Here is a 23,459-nt window from a genome sequence, read left to right as displayed (position 1 = left end):
TGCTCCTGCACCCTGCAGCATCAGAGGAGGTGTCCTCAGGAGGCAACTGAGCTGGCAGTGAGGGAGAAGGAGGGTACTCACATGTCGGTAGGGTCCAGTTCAGTTTGTTTAGAAAAGCTTTTGGGTGCCCTGCACCTTTGAAAACCATCCCATTGTGGGCTTTGACCACAACTCCTCAGGGCATATGTCTCCCAAACAGTATTTTCTATAACAGTATTGTGCTGTTGCCAGGGAAGGTTAGATTAGGAAAAACTTTTTCACTGAAAGGGTGGTTAAGCACTGGCATCAGCTGCCCAGAGCAGTGGTGGAATCACCATCCCTGCAGGGAATTAAAAAGACGTGTGGATGTGGCTCTTGGGGACATGGTTTAGTGCTGGGCTTGGCAGTGCTGGCTTGACAGTTGGACTTGATGATCATGTAGGGCTTTTCCAACCTTAATGATTCTGTGGTTCAATTACTGAATGGTACTGGTGGCCAGAGCAGGGAGGTGGCACTGACCCCCATGGTGGCCTCAGCCCTGTGTGGTCCAGGCACAGGACAGGAGCATCTCATCCACCCAAGCTGAGAGCTCTGAGGAGTGAGGGATTACTCAGGTTCACGTTGTCCTCATTGGAGCTGGGCACTGAAACTGGGTTAAGGAGATGTTCTTGACCCAGGCTGTGACCTGTCAGCACAGGGCTGTCAAGAACAGGGTGTATTTCTGCCCTGTATTTTAGAAAACACACTTCAGTGGGATTCCTGTGCTTGTTTGGATACACAGACCCACAGTGCTGGAGGGACTATGATACCTCACATATCCCTTCTCACGTTTAATTAATGCCTGTCGTAATATTTTTTTTAATTCCCCACACTGGCAGTGTGTTAAAAGGTTACTGTGGTGTCTATAACCATGTGTTTGTAGCACACAGAGACTTAAAGGACCCTGATCTTTCCCAAACTCAGCTGACTGTAATATATAGGCTATTAATTATGTTTGTTGAAGGGTGTTGTGCCAGGACTATGTCTGACCAGCTCAAATGAGGTTTATATAGACGTAGTCGAAAATGTCTCCAAACAGCTGCATCAGGAGGAAAGTACCAGTAAAATTCAGAGGTCCCAACATAGCAAAGGTTGTTTATATATCGTATTTAACTCTAATTGGGTTAGCAGCTGAGACTCTGAGGATTAAGCAAACTGACCTAAATACTGGTCTCAGTGGTCTTAGTTAACGTCTAGTTTCCTGTGTTTCAGCCGATTTGGGTTCCCAAATACTCTCCAAAGTGTGTTATCTTTGTATCAAAAAAGGTAAAACTATGTAGTATTGTTTCTTGTGATTCTGACAAGGCAATTCTCATTGGGAGAACAGACTGTGAAGAGATTAAACAATATCCAAAGAAAACATCCGATCCATCCCAGCCTTGTGGAAGGAATGCAGAAGTAGCAGGGATGGAGTGAGATGGTGTCCAGGCAGGATTGCTGGCACTGGCAGTTATTATTCCAACTAATAGCAGATGGTAGAGAGGAGAAATCATCCATTTTCATTTACAATTTATTTTTATGCTGCAAGAGGCAGGATTGCACGAGTCATTGCTGTCAGGCAACCCTCTGGAAGGAAAACCTTACTTATAGTGAGGCATATTTTTAGAATGATTTTTTCATCCTTGTATATTGGGAGAAGATGCTGCAGGGCCAGGAGTGAGATGGAGAATGAGCCCATTCACTGACTGAAGGACTAGAGGATTTTCCTACGGGGAGGACAAGGGGTTTACTGAGTCAGGAAAAATCTGTGTTTGTGGATGTGTAAGCAGCACTGAGATAATCTTTTAGCTGGATATTTTTTACCTTCAGCTTTTGTCCGTCCCTGTTCAGGACAACGAGGTGTTGTGATGGAGACATGAAGGTGCTGTGCTTGGAGCAGGGAGGTGACCTGAAGGGAACACAAAGGTGCTCAGAATGGTGAGGTGACATGAGGAGGACATGAAGGTGCTTGGGACAAAGTGGCTCTGTGTTTCCCACATCTTCATTCATGTCAAGAACATAATTTTCCCTGTGAAGGCCACACGTGGAGAAGCTCACTTGCCGTACGTCCGTTAGCATTTGGAGTGGATTCGTGCGGCTGCACTGAAGCCATCAGTCCCCTAAGATAAAGCAGCCTGTTTCTTTAGTTTAATACTAATTTTCAGTCTGCATCTTGTCCAAGCTCACACCCAGTGGCTGGATTTCCTGACTTCCCAGTATGGGAGACCTTGGAGGGGTTGCAGCTGCAGGGCTTGGGCTCTTGGCGCTGCCTGGCTGGAGGGGAGTCCCTGCCTGTTGCCATGTTCCCCTGCCCAAAGCTCACCCTGAAGGGACCTAAAGTGACACCCTGAAGCCACACCATTGGTGATGCAGACACCCACTGTGCTGTCCCTTGGGGGCAGTTTCCCCAGGACGCTCTTCCCGGGCACGTGCACCCCCAGCCTCTGCTAGATCTCTGCACTCAGGATGGGTTTTTTTCCGGTGCAGGTTTTTCGGACGGATCTGATAACAGCCATGAAGATCCCTGACTCCTTCCAGCTGAGCCCTGACGAGTACTACGTTCTGGCTGACCCTTGGAGACAGGAGTGGGAGAAGGGCGTCCAAGTGCCAGCAAGTGCTGAAGCCATCCCAGAGCCTGTGGTCAGGTAAGTGGGCAGGGTCCTCTCCATCTGGTTCTGTCCATGGGGCCCCCTCTACCTGGTCCTCTGTGTGAGGTTCCCTCTGCCTTGGTGGGGTGCACAGAGAGCACGTAAAGGTGGCGCTTGGGATCCTGGGCTTGCAGAGGGATGCACGGGGACCTCCCACCACATCCTGAAAAGTCCCTCTTGTGTGTGTGGCTTTTTTTGGGCAGTGGCCAGCTGGGACAGCTCCTTGTTTGCTCTTGGTCAGGAAATTTTAAAAAAGATCTGATAAAATGGAAGGGATGATAAAAAAATAGCAACAGAAAATTGTGCAGAATGCCAGCCTCTGCCTGGCTTCTTGATGCATCTCTGTCTAGGAGTACGTGGTTGTACTGCTGGTATTTCGTGGCAGGGAAGCAGGAGTTGGCCCTTAAATTAAAAACTTCCCTCTTTACTGTGTTTGTGTGGATTGGAGACGTGCTGGGCATGCTGAGATTCAAGGCTTGGGAAAAGGAGCCCAGCAAACAGAGAAGCATCTCTCAGACCTTGTAGAGACGACGTCTGTCAGCAGAGATCGGGGGCTCATTAGCTATTTTAAAATAGGGAACTTGAGTTTTAAAATAGACACTTAAACAGCTGCTCAGGCAAGAAGGAAACATGGGGGAGCTGCTACTCCCTTGATGTGTGTGGGGGATTATCCCAGGGCAGTGGCCAAAGCTGTGGGGGAAAGGCTGGTGCTGCCAGTGGGGGGAACTGAACAGGCTGGGAAGGGACCCCAGAACTTGCAGGGTCGGATCTGAAAACTTGCAGGATCAGACCCAGAACTCCCCACAGGGTTTGCAGGAGCTTTGCATCTCTTGTGTTTCCCTTCGTGATGTGTGACACCGTGTGTGCATCCTGCAGAAACACTCGTGAAGCATCGTGCCAGGGTGATGCCAGGGCTGCTCATGGGAGCGGGGTGCCTGCAGGGGGATGTGTTTTGCCAAGGGATTTGGACACAGAGCAGAGGCTGGTGGAGGCTCCGCTTGTCCCACAGCAACAGCAGCTGCTCCTGCTGCAGCTGCCTACCCCGCTTCTGAAATAAACTTTTGTGTACGCTACCCTTCCTCCCCTGGGGAAAACAGAGAAAGAAATGAAACTTTAATGAGTCTGAACACATCAAAAGGGAAGTTGTAAAGGGGGCTGTTGAGTTGATTTAATCCTTGGGAAAAAAAAAATGCAACCAAAAAAAATGAGAAGGGAAAAAAAAAGCCGGTGTGTGAAATATCTTTTTTTAGTTGTCTTTGATAGCTAACCGCAGTCTGGCCTCACCAGTGCTCTGCTTCCCAGCTGAGGGCTCGTGCCGGGGCTATTTCCAGAAGAAAAGGGATAGCTTGGCACTGCCTGGGCTGGCAGTGCCCATGTAGAGCCGGGAGTGCTGCTTCCCAGCAGTGGGATTTGGCATCCCAGACCTCACAGTCAGGGGCTTCTGGGGTGCAGGACGGGCTGCAGATATGGCTCTCTGCTTGTCTCCAGGCCCTTGGATTTGGGGGTCCTGGAGCAGCTCTGCTGCATGTTTTCATACATGGGTATTCTTAGAGTGATGCCTGGCACAGGTCATTCCTCCCAGGTCCCCATCCCAGTCTGTCCTGGTCTGACACCCCCGTCACCACAATGATACGCCCTTGGCTTCTGGAGGTGCTGCCCACTCACCTTGAGTGTGAAGTTTCACTTCCAGTGTCAGGTTATCCTTTGAAGAATTTCTAATTCTTGGGATTATTTTGCTTGTTTGATTACTCTCAAAATTGGCACTTTGCCACAATCCTTGATGAATTGCCTCCTGAAATAGTTCCAGCTCTTTCTTCAGTACCTCAACATTGTTTTGAGTTCAAGACTTGCTCTACGAAGAGTTTGTTTTATTTTTAAAGCAACAGATATTAGGCAGAACTTCTTCCCTGTGATGGTGGTGAGGTGCTGGCACAGGTTGCCCAGAGAAGCTGTGGCTGCATCTCTGGAAGTGCCCAAGGCCATGCTGGACAGGACTTTGAGCAACCTGGTCTAGTGAAAGGTGTCCCTGCCCATGGCAGTGAGCTGGAACTAGATGACCCCTTTAAGGTCCTTTTCAACCCAACCCATTCTGTAATTCTGAAATCTGACTCATTCTCTGTGGCCTCTGAAAGATGCTCATTGCTGGCTCCATCATTCCTAGCTAATCTCAGGTGGATTTCTGCAGCTCCTCTAGTTTGTGTCATGCCCTGCTCATCCCAGGCTGCTCCTGGGCTACTTGGAGATTGTGCGGCTTGCCCACAGCTTCAGCTTCCTCTTCTTTCTTCTCCTGTTGCCCTGTCTGTCTTGCACTGTGTCTCAACTGCCTGAACCATCTCTCTTTGCTGGCAGGACAGCAAGCATGGCCTGAAGGGCTTTGTCCTCAGACAGATGCCTGTTTGGGATATTTTGCCTTCCCCAGTGTGATGGGAGTAGAATGAAGAGCTCATTTTACAGCAGTGTTAATGGTTGCACCTGGTTTGTAGCCATAATGCACATCCCAGGGGGAGAGGCAGTGACATTGCCAGATTTTTTTTTAATCAGGACAGCATCTCTCCACATGCACACCAGAAGCCATAGCAGAGATATAGTGCTTCTGCTAAGCAGCTCTTCCTCCCAAAGCATCCCTGCCCTCAAGGTTTTCCCACTTGGGCCACTGATACGAGAATGGGAGGTGGAGAGGGCAGCATGGGAGATGGAAAGGGACTGCCATGGACAGTGCAGACTGCAGTCATTTTGCTGTCTCCAGGGTTAGACAACTCCCTCTTGCATCTTGCCCTGTTTCGGAGGAATGTCAGATGCTTTTTTGCAAGAGATGACTATTTCATCTGCTTTCAGAGCACAGCCTTAAAAGGCCTTACAATTCCATTTACCTCCCCCATTTAATTGCTATAATTCACCCCAGTATCCATCCCAGGAGCAGGTACCTTGCTGGTCCTACCTGAGCTGCTGCTTTTGCTCCCACCCTGTGGCTGCTGCCCCGTGGCCTCTGCATTACTTTCCTCCTTTGCTTCCAAACTTTCAGTTTTTCCATCTCAAACAAAAAAATTCATCTAAACCAAACATCCTCTCTGTGTCGGATATGAACAATCCAAATTCCTTTAATCTGCTGAAAAAAGTCCCTGCATTGATGTTTTTTGTAGACTGGAAATGTGGAGCCCAGCAGCTGATGCTCTTCCTCACTGTCAGTGCTCTGCTTTCCCCTATCTCAGAGGTGTAACAGAGCATCCTGCCCTTAGGGAGGGGTGCCTGTGCTAATCCAGTCCTGATGTTGTCACTTCTGACAGCCACTTCCATGTGAAATTCCTAGAGGGAGGTGGGGGGGCTGGGGAGAAGACGCTGGGGCCCTGGGAGCTGGTGAGCAGACAAGCCTGCAGAATAATCCCAAGCCCATCATGCTGGTGCCCAGGGGTTGGTTCCTGGGCTGAGCCACTGGCAGCCAGTGGGTTGTGCCGTGGAGTGTGCGGGAGTCGCTTCCCGCTCCAGAGGTGGATCTTGCCCTCCGAAAGGTGCCGTGCATGCAGCCGCTGCTGCTCTTTTCATCTCCCGCCTGGCTGCTTGGAAACTGGCTCTCCCTGCCTGCACCCTGCCTCTAGGTTTTGTGCCTCCAAAGCTGAAAATTAGATTTTTAAAACATTTTGTTTTACTGGAGCTGTAAAATGTCAAAAGCTGGGGGTGAGACAGAAGGCAAGAGCTGTATTTTAAGGAATGCTTTCCCCAGAAAGCAGCTGTCTGAAAATGCCTCCACTAAGAGCCACCTTAAACTCGAGGGTCCTTTCTAGGTTAGCACAAATTGCAGTGCAGTTGTGAGGAAAGCAGGGAGGGAAGAGGTGCAGCATATCTTAGCTTGTTGTTCCAGGAGGATGCTGCTGGCAGCCAGGGTCATCAGAGGCAGCACAGGAGATCAGCTGTTTCCTCTCCATGATCACTTCTGGCTCATGGCTACTCAAAAGAGTTTTATTTTGTATTGTGACATGCCTGAGAATTGCCTGGAGCTTGAAGGGCTCCTGTGTGGTGATAAAAGCCACTTTCAGTCAGATGGGAGCTATCAGGAATGAGTAGTCAGGGCAACTTTCCCCTCCAGCAGGCAGGCTGGCATCCCGTGCCCATGTGCCTGGTCATCCACCTGGGATTTGGGTGGTGGTGACACTACATCCCAGTGGTACTGTGTATTCCACCTCTGCTAGAGCCCGTAGTCAAAGGATCTCCACTGGCTTTCTTGAACCAGAGCTGAGCCTTACAGCCCCTGTGTGAGGTCTGCAGTTATTTTACAGTTGTATAAACAGAGGCACAGAGATTTCCAACATGAGTAGAGCCAGGTACAAGGTCCCGGTCTGGTGTGGGGTGCAGTTGAGTGTTGGATGCAAAGTGGCTCATCTCAGCACAGCTTAAGGATTAAACAAGGTAAAGTAAGGGTAGGAGTTATCAGCAGTTTGGAAGCATCAGGGCTTTGGGTACCTCTCCTGTTGTAAATGAGATGTTTCATATGAGCTTTGTATTCCCAGAGTCACACCACAGTAAACCCCAAAGGATGTGGACTTTGCTGGTTTGATATGGGTGCTCATAGGAGACTTTGAAGCCATTTTTGAGCAGCGGATGTGCCAGGGCCTGACCTGGGCTTGCTACTGGTGGCGATGCTGGCAGCGTGTTGAGCTTGCACAGCAGAGCATCACTTCATAAAGCAGCGGCACCTACATGGGATTTAATGCACCTGTACAGGTTTTATTTCCTTCTTTATTTAATGATTTAATGTTCTTGGCATGCAGCTCCTTCCCCAGGCTGACAGGGATGCAGGCAGGATCTCGAGGTGACTCTTGGATCTCGCATTAAGCCACATTAGTATGTGCTGTAGATTCTGTTTCCTGTGAATTTGCACACAGCGGGAGGATGAGCAGGAAGACTGCTTCTTGCTGGCAGGCTTCCCAGATATTCTTGGCATTGCAGATCTATACTTGCATCGTCGCTGTGGCCCTGTTTTAACAGAAAACAGAAAGTGCTGTGGCAACAGGAAGGCACAACCTCGGCGAGTACCAGCTCAGCGATGGCGGCGGCACCAGCACAAATGCTGTCTGCTGTGTTGGCTGGTGTCTGTGTCCCTGTCCTGTCCTCCTCCCTCAGTCCCCTCTGTCCTTCTCTAATGGCTACGTGCACAGGTCAGGCAGCTCCTTGCTGTGCTCATGGGATCACATCCAGCTGGTGCAGGGCTGGCTGGATCATGATGGTGTGGGGCTGCCTGGTCAGTGTTCGTGTCCTCTGAGCTGTGTTGTTCTTTACTGAACTCTAATAAGGAGTTGCCCCCGCATCTTCAGGAGTTCCAGCAGCTTTTTACAAGGGTATGTAGTTGCTGGCAGGTTGTGGTTTTGCGGTACCAGTGTCAGTGGAAGAGGAGGCATGCAGAGCAGGTTTGTGGGAAGCAGTGCTGGAGATGAGTATACTGAGGTGGGGAGAAGAATGAACTGGTGCATCAGTAGTGGGTGTAGGACTGGGACACATCCCTGCCCCCCATCTGGCAGTGAACAGACACCTCAGCTCCTCCTCGCAGGGCTGGGTGCTGCATCCAGAACTCCCAGCGCTGCGAGGGAGCGATTCCAGCAAAGGGAGAAAATCCCTCCACGAGCAGTCTCTGCTGCATTGTGGAGCATGGTAGCCTGAGGAGCAGTGGCCAGCAGCAGGGTGGCACGATGCAGATGTCCCAGCTATGTGTGGACGTCACCTCTCCCCGTCCCTCGGGAGTGCTGGCTGGCAGCCAGGCTGTATCCTTGCAGCTCCCAGCCCAGGGAGGGCTTCCTGAGGCTGCGTTCTCAGTGTCTACTCGATGAACCAGCACACTTTGTTCTTGAGTGGTGAGGTTGGACTTCCTTTCCTCAGTCGGCGACGCAGCCTGGCTGTTGACTCATCAGCAGCTTCCCTTGGGCTTTGCTGCAGAAGGGGCAGGCAAGATTCTGCAGCAGTTTGAGTAGCTTTTGGAGCAGAGCTTTTTTTTTTAACATAATCCTTTTTTTTCCTGTTTTTTTTTCCCTTCCCTCCAGCTCATCATGAAAAATGTGTGAGTTTGGAGCTTGCAGATGGCATGCTGGCGATTTTACAAAGGGCTATTTCTTGGGTTGGTTATCCCCATTCCGTGGCTGCCTGCCCTTAAATATGCCTGGGTTCTGGTATGCTCCAGAAATACATGTACACTTCCCTCAGAGACTGTGCTCTGATTAAAAGAAATGAAAATCCCAACTGCCCTAGGCCTAAATGTTTTGATCACAAGCCCTGGGATGTGTGTGGGGAGAAGAAAGCTCCTTGCCTGTCCATTCCTGGGGACCCCCACAGCGACAACTGGCTGTGGTGAGGATGGGCTGGGCAGTGGCACTGATCCAGGACAGCAGAATAATCCTAGTGATGTAACATCAGTGAGATTCATCTCCAGCTCTGCCACTGGGAAAGGGAGGTTTCCAGTCAGATCTGCTCAGGCAACCCTTGTCCCTGCAGGCAGTGGGGAGGGATGGGCTGCACACAGGGTGGTCTGTCCTGCCAGTGTTCCAGGTACCTGGTTTAGGATGGGATGAATCACACCCAGGGCAGCAGCAGTTCAGAGGGTCTGGGCCATGTAGAAGGTGGTACTGGTGCTGCAGAGGGTGGTACTGGTGCTGCAGAGGGTGATACTGGTGCTGCAGGAGGTTGTTGGCTCACGCCCAGTGCCTGTGAGTGCTTTGCAACGGAGTATGTGTGATTTACTCTGCCTGTTACTTGTCATCATTTCTGGTTTACTCTCTGCTTGACAAGTTCTTGTGTGGGCTTTCAGCAAGTCCTCACCTTTATTAGTTTGCTATGGGAAATGTGTTAATCCAGCCTGTTCTTACCTCATTCTGAGCCACTTGGACTTTTATTTTGAATGTTTGCTAATCCTCCCAGTGGTGGATGCCTGTGGTTTATACTGGATCAAGCACACAGAAAGTCAAGTGTACTTCAGCAGTAAATGTATAGAATGAGTGAACTTGATTTCCTGCTGCTCTGTAACAAGGTTTACAGCTCTTGGGACCGACTCTGGTTTGGTACAGCCTTGAGAGCCTCCACATCTCACTCCATTGCCTCTGCTCTCCATCCAGAACCATGGATTTAGTGTGTAGCCAGGCAAACCCCAGCAGCTGTGATTGCTGGGCTTGCAACCGCAGCACTAATGAAATCACCTCTTAGTGATTTAGTGCACCTTGGGTCCCCTTTGAACAATGCAAGGAACTATTACTTTTAAGTGCTCTCCAGAGTGACGGGAGGAGCGGGATAGCCCAGCAGCAGAAATAGCTGCTCAGTTCTTGGTGCTGCTGTGGATAATCCTGTTCAATTTAGGTGAAGTATTGCTGGAAAGTGAGCTTCACTGTGTTCCCAGGACCCTGGGGAGGTGGAGGAGAGCTGGTAGGTGGTTTCTTTCAGTGTACTTGAAGAAGATTTGGAAAATCTGATCTAGTTGAAGGTGTCCCTGCTCATGGTATGGGGCTTGGGTTAGGTGATCTTTAATGGTGCCTTCCAATTCAAACCATTCTGGGGTTTCATGAAGTGCACCCAGACAAGCGTAGCTGCACGTGGATGGTGGAAGAGGCAGGCGGATCCCTCCTTGTTTTCTGGGATGGGCTGTGTGCTGCTTCGAGTGACTCAGCGTCAGAGCAGTTCTCATGTGTTTCAGGGTTCAGCATTAGTTCAGTGATCCAGAACACATTAAAAGAGTCTGGATGCTGCCTTTTCAAATTCTTCAAAGCCTTGCTTTCACTGGGCTGGATTTCTTTAAGGAGACCCATATGATGACACCGTGCTGATGGATGGGAGTTGTCATCTTGTGCCTGTGTCTGTATTTTGAGCTTTCCCATACTCAGCTCTGTGAGTAACAGTGTCAGGGGGATTTGTCCAGTTCCTGATCTGCCATGGCTCATGCTCAGACCATGGCAGGTGCAGAGCTGCTACCGTTGCTCATGTCTTCTGTTTCTGGTCTCCATTAGTAGGTGGATACAAAGGCAAGTGGAGCTGTTTGCATTGCTGAAGTAATTGTGGAAACATTATCTGGCTGGGATAATTAATTCCAGATGCTTTAATGTTAGTAGCTTGGCTTAAGTTACATAGAGAAGCAACATCTTTTTGTCTTTTTATATCCAGAAAACACACACTCAAGTGTCCCTGGCTTCTCTAGTAGCAATTCCAAGATATGTATTGCTTAAATGGAAATGAGCAGAATACTGGCAGCCTGCAGGCTGGGTTTGGAGAAGGTTGCTGTGTGACATGGGTCCTTGAAGGGCCACCAGGTAGGTCAGTGATGCTCTGGGAGAAAGGGGAGAGCAGCACCCATGGGTGCTGGGCCGGGCTCTGCCCTGCTTGCCTGCGGGGAGAAGGTGCTGTGTGAACATCCTCTGTAGCTGCCCTGGAACTGCAGGCTGCTGGGTTTTGCTGGGTCTCAGAGCCAGAAGAGCAGCATAGGATGTGTCCCCTCCCAGCAGCAGGGCACAGTCCCCTCCTGCTGCTTTCAACACTGCTGTTAGAGCTGAATGGCACTGAGAGAAAAGGGGGAAGGGAATATGGAGAAGATCCTTGCACAGCGTCAGAAATTATGTGTGTATTTTGCTCTCAGCCCAGACACTGCTTTTGTCTAGTCAACCAGAAAAACATCTGCGTTTTGTTGTTCCAACCAGCCCACCAGCAAACCACTGCCCAGCCATTGCTGTGCCCCTGCAGCCGTGGTTTTCCTCTGACAGAAGTTGTGGAGATGAACCCAGCTGTGCTATGGTGCTCTCCTCTGCCTTGGGAAAGCAGACACTGCTCTGCACCTGAATGCTTCTGTACCAGGTCCCTACTCCCATCTACATCAGAATGGTTCTCTGGGCACTGAATGAGAGTTGCAACTTAAATAATTCATTTGTTGAGCTAAACCTCAGTGAGATTTAGGCTGGAATATAAACATCAGGAAGACAGGGACATCAACACTGGTCTTTCTCTAGTCTGCTGGGTATCAGGCTTTTTATGTGGTGATAAACAGCTCAGAAATGGAATTGGAAAAGCTGTCTGGGTTTCACAAGATGGCTGTTTAGTGCCTCCTGTTCACTTGTTTTCCTCTTTTTATCACATCAAAGAAGAGTGAGTCACTTTCTCCTTAGAGGATTATGTTATTCCAGAGGCCTGGAAGGACCCACTATAGTTACAGGCTGTTACAGAAGGAGATTTCAGATGGGGAGGGAAAAAAGAAAGCATTTTTCTTACTGCATCTGTTAATTGTAATTGGGAGCTTCACGAGCATTTCTGTAAAAATTCCAGAACCTGCCTATGTAAATCCTAAACTTGCCAGCAGCTCAGGAGGGGCTACCCCATGTACCCTACCCTGTCCTTAACGTTCTGCACAGAAATGGGATTGTCACAGGGGGTTTTTCAAGCCCAAGGAGTGAGCCCTTGAATGGTCCCGGAGCCGAAAGGAATTCTATGTGCCAGCAGCTGCGGGTGACAAGGCTGTGCTGAGGCTGTGCCCTGTGAAGCTGTGCTGTGCTGGTCACGGATCAGATGCTCCTGATGGCTGGGGATGTTTTAAAAGCTGATAATGAAAATTTCTAATATTCACTGGATAGCACCGAGTGTCGGATTTCAGCTGGGAAAGACAACGGCGGCAGCTAAAGGGACGGTGGGCGTAGCTGCACCGCGCTGTCCTGGGCTGGTCCCCGCCTGGCAGAGGACAGCAGGGTCCCTGAGACATGCTGGGGTCAGGCATCCTGTGGTCCCTGACGCATCTCCAGCGCAGGAGGGATGGGGAGTGCAGGGATGGGGAGTGCAGCCTGCACAGCCACCCAGGCATTACGTCACCTGGAGCTGCACTCACTGGCTGCTGGTACCCGGAGGGCAGGACGCTGCTGCAAGCAGCATTAACCCCTTCCTGAACGTCCTCAGTGCCGCTTGGGTAACACAAAGGGACCTTCACAGACCTGAGCATTAGCCACCGATGTCTGTGCAGTCAGGGGGTGCATTTTGAGCACAGCTGCTCCTGTTACCAGAGCTTGGTGAATCCTCCTGGGGACAAATTCAGCTGCTTTGTTCTCTCAGAACAGCAGCAAAAGCCGAGTGGAGCTTCATGGCTGAACCACGCGTGTAACTGGCTCTGTAGGTTTTTGGGACAAGTACTTAAAAGAAGGTTGAGGTTATAGCAAAGGGCAGTGCCAGCCCAGCCACCCTCTGTGCCCATCAACAGCAGTGGGGACAAACTGCACGGTAGCACCGGGCTGTTTGCTCAAGCACGGATGTACACGGGAAGGGTTGATGTTAAGTTCTGTCCATCAACTTTTTTTGCTAGGAATGTGCCTGTTACAGCCCCTGCCATGATGATAACCTACAAATGGTGCAAAATGGGTGGCAGACAGGGCCATCAGCCACCACAGGTTCCCCTTCCCGTGGCTGCTCTGTTGATGTACGTATAATGAATTTTCATGGATTTTCAGAGGCTGTTGCCAGATCTTGAGGGGCTTTTGGCTCGAGCAGCCAATAAGGAAATACTACAAATCGTTTCTTTTCTGCGCAAAGTGGTCCCAGCGGTGCCATCTCATTCTGCTCAGGTTCTTGTTTGTTTTAAAATAAAAGGGTTTGGTGACAGTGGCCTGTTGATATACACTGTGTCACCTCTCTCCTCCCTGGGACCAGCTACCTCCAGCCCTCTCTCTCCTCCATCCACAGGAGGATGTGGCAGATTCTGGGTACCTGTGCTCCCTCCTGCGGGGTCCAGGGGCTCTGTTGTCAGGTGGCTTATGCCAGGGGTGACAGCAGGGTGCCCCTAGGGCCCTGAGCTCTCTGTGCTGGTGACCAGGGTGCTCCAGATGTTACCTGGAGTATCTTCAGCCAAGGGGGGAGGGGTGAAGTGCACAGGTACCTGTTAGCACCAAGACCTGGGTCCTAAAGATGCTTTTAGGCTCATCCAGCCGGTCCAGCCAGCTTGCATGCAGGTCTGAACATCAGGCCAGTTAATTTAAAACGTAACTATTTAATATCTTCTTGGCGTTCCCTTTCTTCTTTGAACCCAGCTTTGGGAGTATAGTTTTTGGCTCATGGTTTTATAGCCTTCACTAGAAGCCATAAAATTCAAGAAGTAGGAGTAACATGGTCAGTAAATCTGGGTGTGGGTATGCTGAGGGTCATAAACCCTTGTGTGTGGGTTGTGGCTCTATTGTGACCGTCCACCACCATCTCCAACCCCATCCTTCTTCCTTACATCCCCAGGTTCTTCTTCTAACGTCTTAAATTCTGCTCTGCTGTTGAGAGGCAATAGCCTCTATAAAATCTGTTAGCCTAAATTCATAAGAAGATGGGGTATCCAGTCCAAGTGGCCTACTAGATACTATTTTAGTAAACAGAAGGTGAAAACCATCCTTTTAAATTGCCCTTTTGAAGCTGTCATGTGCTACAGGAAAATTCCCCCATAAGCCGAGCTGACAGTAGGAACAGTATCAGCATCCACTGAAGGTTGCTGGCAGAGCTATCTTTCCTAAGCTGATTTATTTATGGACATTGGACAAGACTAATCTAGACTGGAATGGAGGTAAAGAAAAGATGACTGACTAAAGCCTTCGCTGTAATAAAATTAGGTATTTTTAGATGAGAAACACTATGCAGGATTAATTATTTCTATCTGATGTATTAAAAGGGAGCATATAGAAAAAAATGCCTTCTCCCTTCAGCCAAGTGAAGCATTCAGTTTACAGAGATGATTAACCATGGGAATTTGCTGAATATATTTTATTACTGTGTAATCTTCTCCAGGGATAGATGTGATCCTCAAGAGTATTGGGGTCCACTTACTCCTTTTCCTCAAGTGCCCTTGAGACCCACTTTCAGACTAATGGCCTCAGGTTTGTTGTGCTTTTCAGGCTGATCCCAATTTTCAGCCCTTCGTTTAAATGAGCCTTTGATTGATACAGGATTTTTTAAAAATGCTGTGTCTCTGGCTGGCTGGATAAATAAAGGAGTAAATGCTCCTCCAGTGTAATTGAGCTTCTGTGAATGGTTTGGCTCTTGGTGGAGGCTTTGCCTCTGTGATTCTTTGCCATGATGGTGCAGGGAATTTGGGTGGGTTGGTAGCACATGTGCAGACTCCTCATCACCCAGCCTGAGTGTTTCTTTGTCCACCGAGCAGCTATTTGGAAACATGGTTTCCAAATGGATTAAGTCTTGTCCCTGCACAAAAGGGGAGCCCTGATGACATCCCCAGCTCTTGGTGCTCAGCAGGAGATGTATAGACACTGGTGAGGGCAGCCTCTGTGCTTTATTCCCTTTTTCTTGCTATGTCTCTGCTGCAGTGTTTTGACAGCACAAAGCTTGCAGCTTTTTGGGCTCCAGTTTCTTGAAGCTATTGGAGATGAGGAAGGGTGCCTGGCTGGGTCTGTTTTCTGTGTTGCTGTGAGGCAGGGCATGGTCTTTCCCAAATGATTGCCCTCTTGTATTAAACTGTAGGATCTCTCCTTCCAGTGTTCCACCTAGCCCATGGCAGTGTCACTGCAGTCATTGATCTTTATATCTCAACACCAAAAAGCCCTTTGCAGGTGCTTTAGCATGTGTCAGGAAGGAGTGGGCTGCTTTTTAGGAATGGGATTTTATCCACCGAAGCAAATCCAGGAATCAGTGGGAGGCTGTGCACCTCTGAGCATTGCATCCTGCTTGGTCTTCCCAGAGGCTTGGGATGCCCCATGTGAGCCTCAGCATCTGGCAGCCTCCAGCTCCCCTCGGGGTGAGAGGAATGTTCATGGGAACAGGCATAGCCTCTCAGGGTTTGCTGAATTGTTTGCAAACCATAAAACTCTTGTATTTAACTGAATGCTGCAGATGAGTCAGGGAGTTGGTCTGGACCAGGCTTCCAGCAGGTCTTCATAGGGTTATACAAGCTGCTCATTGTATAAAAAATAATTTAGCAGCTATTTCAGTTTCTTAATTTCTGACCTTCTCAGTTTGCTGATATTTGAAATGGTGACAATATGGCATGAACATGTCCCTGCATCCCCAAGCCTGAATTAACTCCAGGGGATCCCAGCCCATGCTGCCAGATCAGCATGGAGTCATGGGGAAGAAACTTCAAACGTAAAATTTAGTGGTCCTCTTAAGAAGATAGTTTTCATATTAATACTTATTCCTTGTAGGAAAGCGTCTGCTGAGTGCTGCAGCAGCACCTGATCATCCCTCCCTGATCCCTGTGTTCCCAGACAGGGAGAGGCACCTGCCATTGCTGCACTGGCACGTTTCAAACCTTTTAACAGAGTGCTGGTGAGCTTGTTAGATGTTTGTATCTTCATTACCTTGATCCTCATCATCAGTGACGTGATGAGAAGCAAAATGTCACTCTGTAAATGCCAGTTCCCATTAAACCAAAGCAAACTGCATTTAATTACAGTGTCACAAAAAGCTGGACATTGAGTGCTGGTGGTGCTGTTATCATCAGTGAGCCCCTGAGCTCCCTGTGATCTCTGCATGACCAGGGACTGTGCAAAGCCTGAGAGTCTAAACATGCATCCAGGTTTTCGGGGGGTTGGGAGCGTTGGGGAGGTGGGTGCATGACTCTAGGGGAGAGTCACTTGTCTCCTGTCTCTGATCATCAGGTTCAGCAAAACTTCTCTGTGAGATATCTGCAGACAGGAGGTGGAGGCTGCGTGCCCAGGTGGGAGTGGACGTGCCCAGGTGCTGTGTCCCACACACGGCTCATGGCAGGCAGTATGCGCTGTGTGAGATAACCCCAAGGGATTGCTCCAGTCACGTCAGCATCCTTATCACACCGAGTGCATTTCAGTGCTGTCAATACAGTAAATGACCTGTTCAGGATACTCCTTTGATATGTACACAGAGCATTAATCTTTGCAATTTTATGTCAGGATAAAAATAGCAGCTCTTTCCTCCTGCCATCCCGAGCATCCGTGGCTGGCTCAGTGTCAGAGCATCACCTGTTGCAGGGGCTGTTGGGTGAGCAGCTTGTGTAACTCGGCTTAATGAAGGCTTAGGGCCCTGACCTCGTGCCTGCTCAGGCAGCTCTTCCCAACAGAAATGTTCGTTGCAGGTGGAGGACTGTTTTTTTTCTCAACAGCTTTGAGGTTTCTCCTGTAGCAAGGTGGTGCCCAGCCTGGCTGCTCCCCCACCTGTTTCTGTGCAGAGATGACCTGGACTTGGGCTCATGGGAAGGAGAGGTTCAGTCTGATGTGAACCAATGCGTGTTGCACCAGCAGCTCCTGCTTTTTTTTTTTGTTATTAGCATCTTCCAGAGGCTAAAGGGGCTACAAGAAAGGCTGGAAAGGGACTTTTTAGATGGATATGTTGTGACTAGACAGGGGGGAATAGCTTTGAACTGACAGAGGGCAAATTTAGATTAGAGATTAGGAAGAAAATCTTCCCTGTGAGAGTGGTGAGGCCCTGGCACAGGTTTCCCAGAGAAGCTGTGACTGCCCCATCTCTGGAAGTGTCCAAGGCCAAGCTGGATGGGGCTTGGAGCAACCTGGGATAGTGGAAGTTGTCCCTGCCCACGGCAGGGAGGGTTGAAACTGGATAATCTTTAAGGTTCCCTCCAACCCCATCCATTCTGTGATTCTCTGATTTTAGGGGTTTGGGAGCTCCTTAGATGCCAGTCCTGAAGCTGTGGCTGGAGCATGCCTAGTTTCAGTGTTATTACTGCTGTCTGCATTAAATAGAAGTGTCAGTGAATCCCCAAGTCTTGTCCTAGATTACAGTGAGATTGTTTTAAAATGTGGGGACTAAGAGCTGTCCATCCATGTGGCTCTGTTTAGTTCTTGAACTTAAATTTGGAGATGTACTCAGGACATTGGGTCACATCTTTATTTTCAGTTTACTGGGGGAGAAAGTAAAGCAAAAGAGATGATAAGAACCCATTTCTTGATGTTTCCCTCTCTGAGCCATAAATCGTTGCTTCTCCTGCTGGCATCTCTGGAAGTACTTCTGGTGTTTGTGACCACAGAGAACAGCAATTAAACTACATGTCTGTGTCTGTAGAAACTCCAGGTTCATTTTCCTGCCCTGCCACAGATTTCCTTCCTGACCTTGGGCAAGGCAGGTAGGGTCCCATTCCCAAGGACAGCTGGGCCCAAGTGTCTCACCTTGGCACATACAGACCTTGGAGCATCTGGTACCACAGTTCATCTGGTTATATGATGGACGCCATGGCTTTGCCCCAGACACATCACAGAGCACAAGGCACTCGATGCTCTGACGTGAGCTTACATAGCGGGACAGAAGGCAGATAAAGGTCTTCCAGGGATCAGCAGCATTCCCAGCTGGCACTGGTGCAAGAGCAGGGCTGGGTCCTCCAGCTTTGCATGGGGAGAAGCTGTTTGGAAGGGGCTGACATGCTGCAGCAAGTTGATGTTTGGTTGCTGTTTCTTTGCAGCATCTTTCTGGCGTTATATCTGTGCCAGGAGGTGGATTTCAGGGGAGGAAATGTGAGCTGTGCAAATACTGCAGCAAGCTCCAATCCCCAACTTCGCCGAGATCTGTCAGCTGGCACCACAGGCTGCTTCTCATTTCCAGCTTGTCCTCTGCTTGCATGTCATTAGGCATGACACTGTTGACATGTGCATGGCAAGTATCATGCATATTGCTGCAGAGTTGCCGAGGAAAGGCAGAAGAGCTGACAGCCAGCGCCTGGTCTCTCTCTGTGCAGGGAGTTTGCAGCAGATGAGGCAGCTCCTCTCCCCATCCCTGTGGTTGTGATTGGAGAGCACTCAGAACAAATCTCACAGGCCACCATGGGATGTTCTCCAGTGCCAAGTGTGCCTAAGTGCTGCCCAGCACGGTGTGGATGTGGCACTGCAGTGGTACAGCACACTGGAGGTGTTCATGGGGGAGTTAATGGCTGGGGGGCTTGCTGTCGGTACTTGGATCATCATCACCATTGCACCTCATTTTTCTCATGTAAAGAGTTAATTTCTGTAGATGAATGGGAACACTCTTGCTGTAGTTGCTGTGCTGGGGCCGTCTGTCAGTGCCGGCCCATGGGCTGACTTTCGGGTGCTGTGGCTTTGCTTTCCTTCACAGAGTCAGGTACCTGGTGTGGTCTCACCCTCCATGGCAAGAAACAGAATGTTTTTGTGAGTTGTAGCCCTTCCTCAACCTCCCCTTCTTTTCTTCCAGGATCATCCCCCAGCTGGAGAACTCACTTTCACAGGTTTCACCGAGCAGCCTGCCTGGCTCTGAGATTTCAGAAGCTACAAGGACTTACTTGCAAGGAATGAGCCGCTATGACCTGGACGAGCTCGATGCCTGCTGGTTGGAACTTGTTAACATGGAGCTCAAGGAGATGGGTGAGTATTGCTTTTCTGTTTTTTACTGGCCTGGGTGTCCCACATTGGGCATTCAGGCTTTTTGGGTAAGCATGTGGAACTAAAGGCCTTGAAGAAGAAATGTCGGAAATGCTGGTCCTGATTGTTTTCTGTCCCAGGCATCTCTAGATATCACAGCATAACATTGCCTGCATCACTGCTGTTATATCACTGCACATTCTTCAAATCCTTTAGTGGATTTTGGTTGAGTCAAAGTACCTGAGCTTGGAATTTGACCATTGGCACTAGTGCTTAGCATGGTCTGGTGGGCAGATTTGTTGGCACAGACCCATGGGTGTGTAGTCCTGCCAGACTGTGGAGGGATTTTCCAGTCCTTGTTGGGGAAGGGTTGCTGTGCTGTGTCTACTGCTCTGCAGGTAAGAGTAACACCTCAATAAAACATTCACCTTGTGAGGTCAGTGAAGGCTCAGGCATGGTTACGTGAAGAGTTACTCCTGGTGGCAAAGGTCTTTCAAGGATGGGAAAAAGAATTTTACCAAGTGCTTGAGCAGATGGGATTGTGCACTGCGGAGCAGGAAGGTTGTGCTGGCTCTCACAGGCAGCTAGCTGAGGGCTGCAACAGGATTCAGGGTGAGGGCAGAAAGATGCAGTTCAGTGAGCTTGCATGGAGCATAAGTGAGCTCAGAAGTTGGGCATGGCATTGGTTTTGGAAGATCTGGCCTTCTGGTGTACTCATGATTTACAATGAAAGTTTGTTACCATGATCTTGAGAAAGTTGTAGAGGCTGCTTTCACAGTTTGTGTGGTTATCTGGTATAGGTATCCTGTGTATTGGATTTCCCATAATCTCAGTTTTTGAGCCTGTAGCATCATAGAGAAATCACAAGTCAGTTTTGCCCTCATTAGCTGCTCCTGTAGTAGCAGCCTCAGCTCTGTCATTAGCACACCCAGCTTTTGAGGCACTGGCAGCTACAGTGAAGTCCTTGGGCAGAGCAGAGGGTGCTGCTGGATAGAGCCAAGTGCCTCAGTCCTGCTCATGTACCTTGCAGAGGATCCACCCTTCCTAACCCTGCACAGCTGCTGTTGCTGCATCAGGAACTCAGCTTCTACCACCCTGGGCATCATTCTGACCTCACTGTGCCTTCAGTGTATCCCCTACTACATTTCCCTTGCCATCTTCGCAGCTGCATGGCCATCAGAAGTGTGTCTGGGCTCCAGAGAAGGGTTGTCTCTATTTCTGCTTCCCCTTGTGTGTATTTCATAACTCTCTAGAAATTCATAACTCTCTAGAAATTAAGTGGGCAGAGATTTGGCTTCTCCAGCTCAGCTGGGTTAAATTTGCCCTGCTTTATTATTTCTTCAAAGTATTCGGTTTCAAATGCAGTGTCCAGATGTGGAGCTCCCGTGGTGATGGAAGATTGAGATAACTGGAAGGTCCCTGCCCCAGGCCAGATGGCTGCTGGTTGTCCCCATGTCACCTTGGGGCTGGCATGTGCCAAACCCACGAGTGCTGGGGGAGAGAGGCGGCTTCTCCAGCAGCACTGCCTTGGGAATGAGTAGAGTTTAGGAGGCGAGCTTGAGCTTCATCCCAGCCATACCCCTGCTCTGTGCAGGTGTGTGGGTGGGCTGGCACCTCAGCATCCCAATGCATCGCAAGTCAGGACACAGGCAGTGCTTTGCTGCTGACCCTCGGCCATTCTGAGCAGGCTGCATTTTTGTGACTCCATCTCGTCATTTATCAGCCAGTCACCTTTTCCAAGGACTGTCCTTAGGAGGTGTTTGTCCAGGGCTGGGCTGGATGAAACCATAGAATCTGAGGAAGCCCTTGAGCCTTCCTGCCTTCACCAACTCTAGATGGTGATAAGGACGAAGGGGATCTCAGCAGCGGTCATGCAGAGAACACCACTGCCCATCACCTGCTTCTCCAGCCCATTCCTGTTGCTGAGGGAGCACTGTCATTACTGGCTGAGCCTTAAATATGTTGGGGGGAGAGTAGCTCTCAAAACCAGTGTTTGGCATGTGAAGCTTCAGCCCAATGGATTCTGGTACCTTGCCCCCTCCCTCAGTCCTCCCAACTTCTTTAGCAGTGCAAGGGCTAGTACATTTTTTCCAGTGACTTGGAAAGGAAAAGATGTGGCATTGATTAATAACACGTCCCTGGCACTGTGGGGAGCTGGGGGTTTGGCAGGTGGGAAGCAGGATGGGAGCTGGTGCTCCTGGCTGCAGGACCATGGTCACATCACCCATGGCAGCTGTGCCCACCATAGAGGCTGAAGGTCATCAGGCTGCTTTGAGGGGATGTATTTTCCTGCCCGTGGAAGTGATGGGGTTTGGGTGCTCATAGAGGAAAGCTGTTACAGCGAGTCTGTTGCTGCTCAGCTCCTAAGCTGTGCCAGAGCAGGGACTTTGCTCCCTCTGCTTCCCAGATGGGAAAAGCCAGGGTGGGATTTGGGTGCCCTTCACCACCCAAGGCAGAAGAGGATTGTGGCTGCCTGGGTTGGTGCAAAGGCAGTCCATAAATAGTGCTTTCTCCCGGAAGCCCTTGACATTAATGACACCATTAATGACTTGCTGAGATTTCCAAACCCGCTTTGCTAATCTCCAAGATCATTAACATGACTTAACTAGAGAACTGCAGCCTCTCCTCCCATTCAGAGGAGTCAGGAGTTATCTCCGAGCATTAATTTAAAAGATAGGCAGAAGTTTAAATTCCCCATTGGTGTTTGGCTGAACTGTTGTCACTGGGCTGTCCAGGGGCACAATATGTCATTCCCAAAATATTTAATGGCAAAGAAGGATCCTGATCTCTGACTGGCTCCTGAGGATGTGCGGGAGGAGAGCTGGAAAGCACCTATGAGATCATCCAGCTCGCCTTTCGTGGATCCACGTAGCACATAGCACATGCCTTTTCCAGTCCTTTTTAGGTCACCCCAGGGACGGAATTTTATCACCAAGATCAGATAAACCTCCAGATAGCTCCAGCTCTCTGCATTCTGCCTGCTGACTCCTCTCCCAATTAAGTGGAATTGCTGTGGAAAGCAAAAGTTTTACATGAAAAGCAAAAGTTTTAAACATGAAACAGCTTTAAATAGTTTTAAACCCCCCAGTAAGATGCCTCAGTAGCTGTTGCTGTACTCGATGGAAATGTGCTGTTTAAAGAACCTTTGCGTGCTAGAGATGAAGTCAGTATTTAGGCATGCCTAAGTGTTTTATTTGTTGCTGCTGCAATATGAGATAGTAAAAAAAGTGGATCTGAAGAAGGCTAAATGAAGCCCTGAGCCAGCTTAATGTCCGTGCCACTCCAGGCAGTACAGGCCTTTCCTTTTAGACAGGAGCCATGCCATAAGTCTTCGTTTTTATATTAACATGTTATGTTGTATTTTGTGATCTTCACTAAATCCAAAGGTATTGTAAGAGCGGAGCTAGAGAGACTTCAAAGACCAAGGCTGAAAGATCCTTTTGCAGTGATCAGCACTTCATAAACACACGGAAAATCCTCAAGAAATTGCTAAAATTGTTGTCAGAATCAATTTTGCTGAAGGCAGAGTCGAATTTTCTAAGTATTCCCTTGACTTAATCCATATGGTGTATTCTGCTCACATATGCCCACCACGGCTTCTATCTTGGGAGCTGGAGGTGTTCCTGGTATTTTATGGCAGGAACATGCAAAGGTCACATGGATTGCTTTTGAAGCTCCAGGGGGAATTCATCGCTGCATACTTGAGATATGTCTGTGTACTAATGAGATGATACCTCCCTCAGCGGAGGTGAGATTGGTCAAGTAGATGTGAAATAAGCTGGAGTCGGTGGAGTACCCCGGGGAAGATGTGCTCAGTGGAGCAGAGGCTGCTGTCAGTCCTGCTCCTCAGAGAGTGGCTGCTTCCCTCCCTGGCAGTCCTGGGTGTCACACTCTGAGGCTGCTCCCATCCCACTGCATCCTTTTGGGATTCTGGGAGTCCCTTTTTCACCCTGAGGCAGCACGTTGGCGCTCCCTAGGCAGAGCCTGTCTCCAAGCAGCTGCCGCCCACCAATGTGTGTCCATGTCCCACTGTGCAGGACCACCCCAGTACAGAATCATAGAATGGGTTGGTTTGGAAGGAACCTTAAGCTCATCCCATTCCAAGTCCCCTGCCTTGGGCCGGGACACCTTCCACTATCCCAGGTTGCTCCAAGCCCCATCCAACCTGGCCTTGAACACTTCTGGGGATGGGGCACCCACAGCTTTTCTGGGCAACCTGTGCCAGGGCCTCACCACCCTCACAGGGAAGAATTTCTCCCTAATATCCAATCTCACCCTGCCCTCTGTCAGTTTGAAGCTATTCCCCTCTATAAAACACCACAAGCCTCTGGAGCTGAGCTTATTTAGCCCCTTAGAGATACAGAAAATTGATACCACATGTAAGTGAATGTATTAATTGTTTGCATGTGATGTAGTAATGTATAGATTATCAGGGTTGGAGATCAGTGGGAGACTCTTCAGACATTTTGCCTCCACATTTTCAGTACAATCAGTTTTTACATCAAGTTGCTGTTTTGCTGTTTCCATAAATTCC

General features: G+C 49.4%; 1 protein-coding gene across 1 annotated transcript in view; it reads left to right on the top strand.

Annotated features, from left to right (window-relative positions):
* Nucleotides 1–23,459, top strand: part of JADE2 (jade family PHD finger 2) — a 69,535-nt gene that overhangs the window by 15,095 nt on the left and 30,981 nt on the right. Inside the window, 2 exon segments of the mRNA XM_048319637.1 lie at nt 2,485–2,642; nt 18,759–18,928. Coding sequence (XP_048175594.1) covers nt 2,485–2,642; nt 18,759–18,928 — 328 coding nt within the window.

Source organism: Corvus hawaiiensis, chromosome 15 (assembly GCF_020740725.1).
Source record: "Corvus hawaiiensis isolate bCorHaw1 chromosome 15, bCorHaw1.pri.cur, whole genome shotgun sequence".
Lineage (NCBI taxonomy): Eukaryota > Metazoa > Chordata > Aves > Passeriformes > Corvidae > Corvus > Corvus hawaiiensis.
This window is presented reverse-complemented; position numbering and strand designations above follow the sequence as displayed.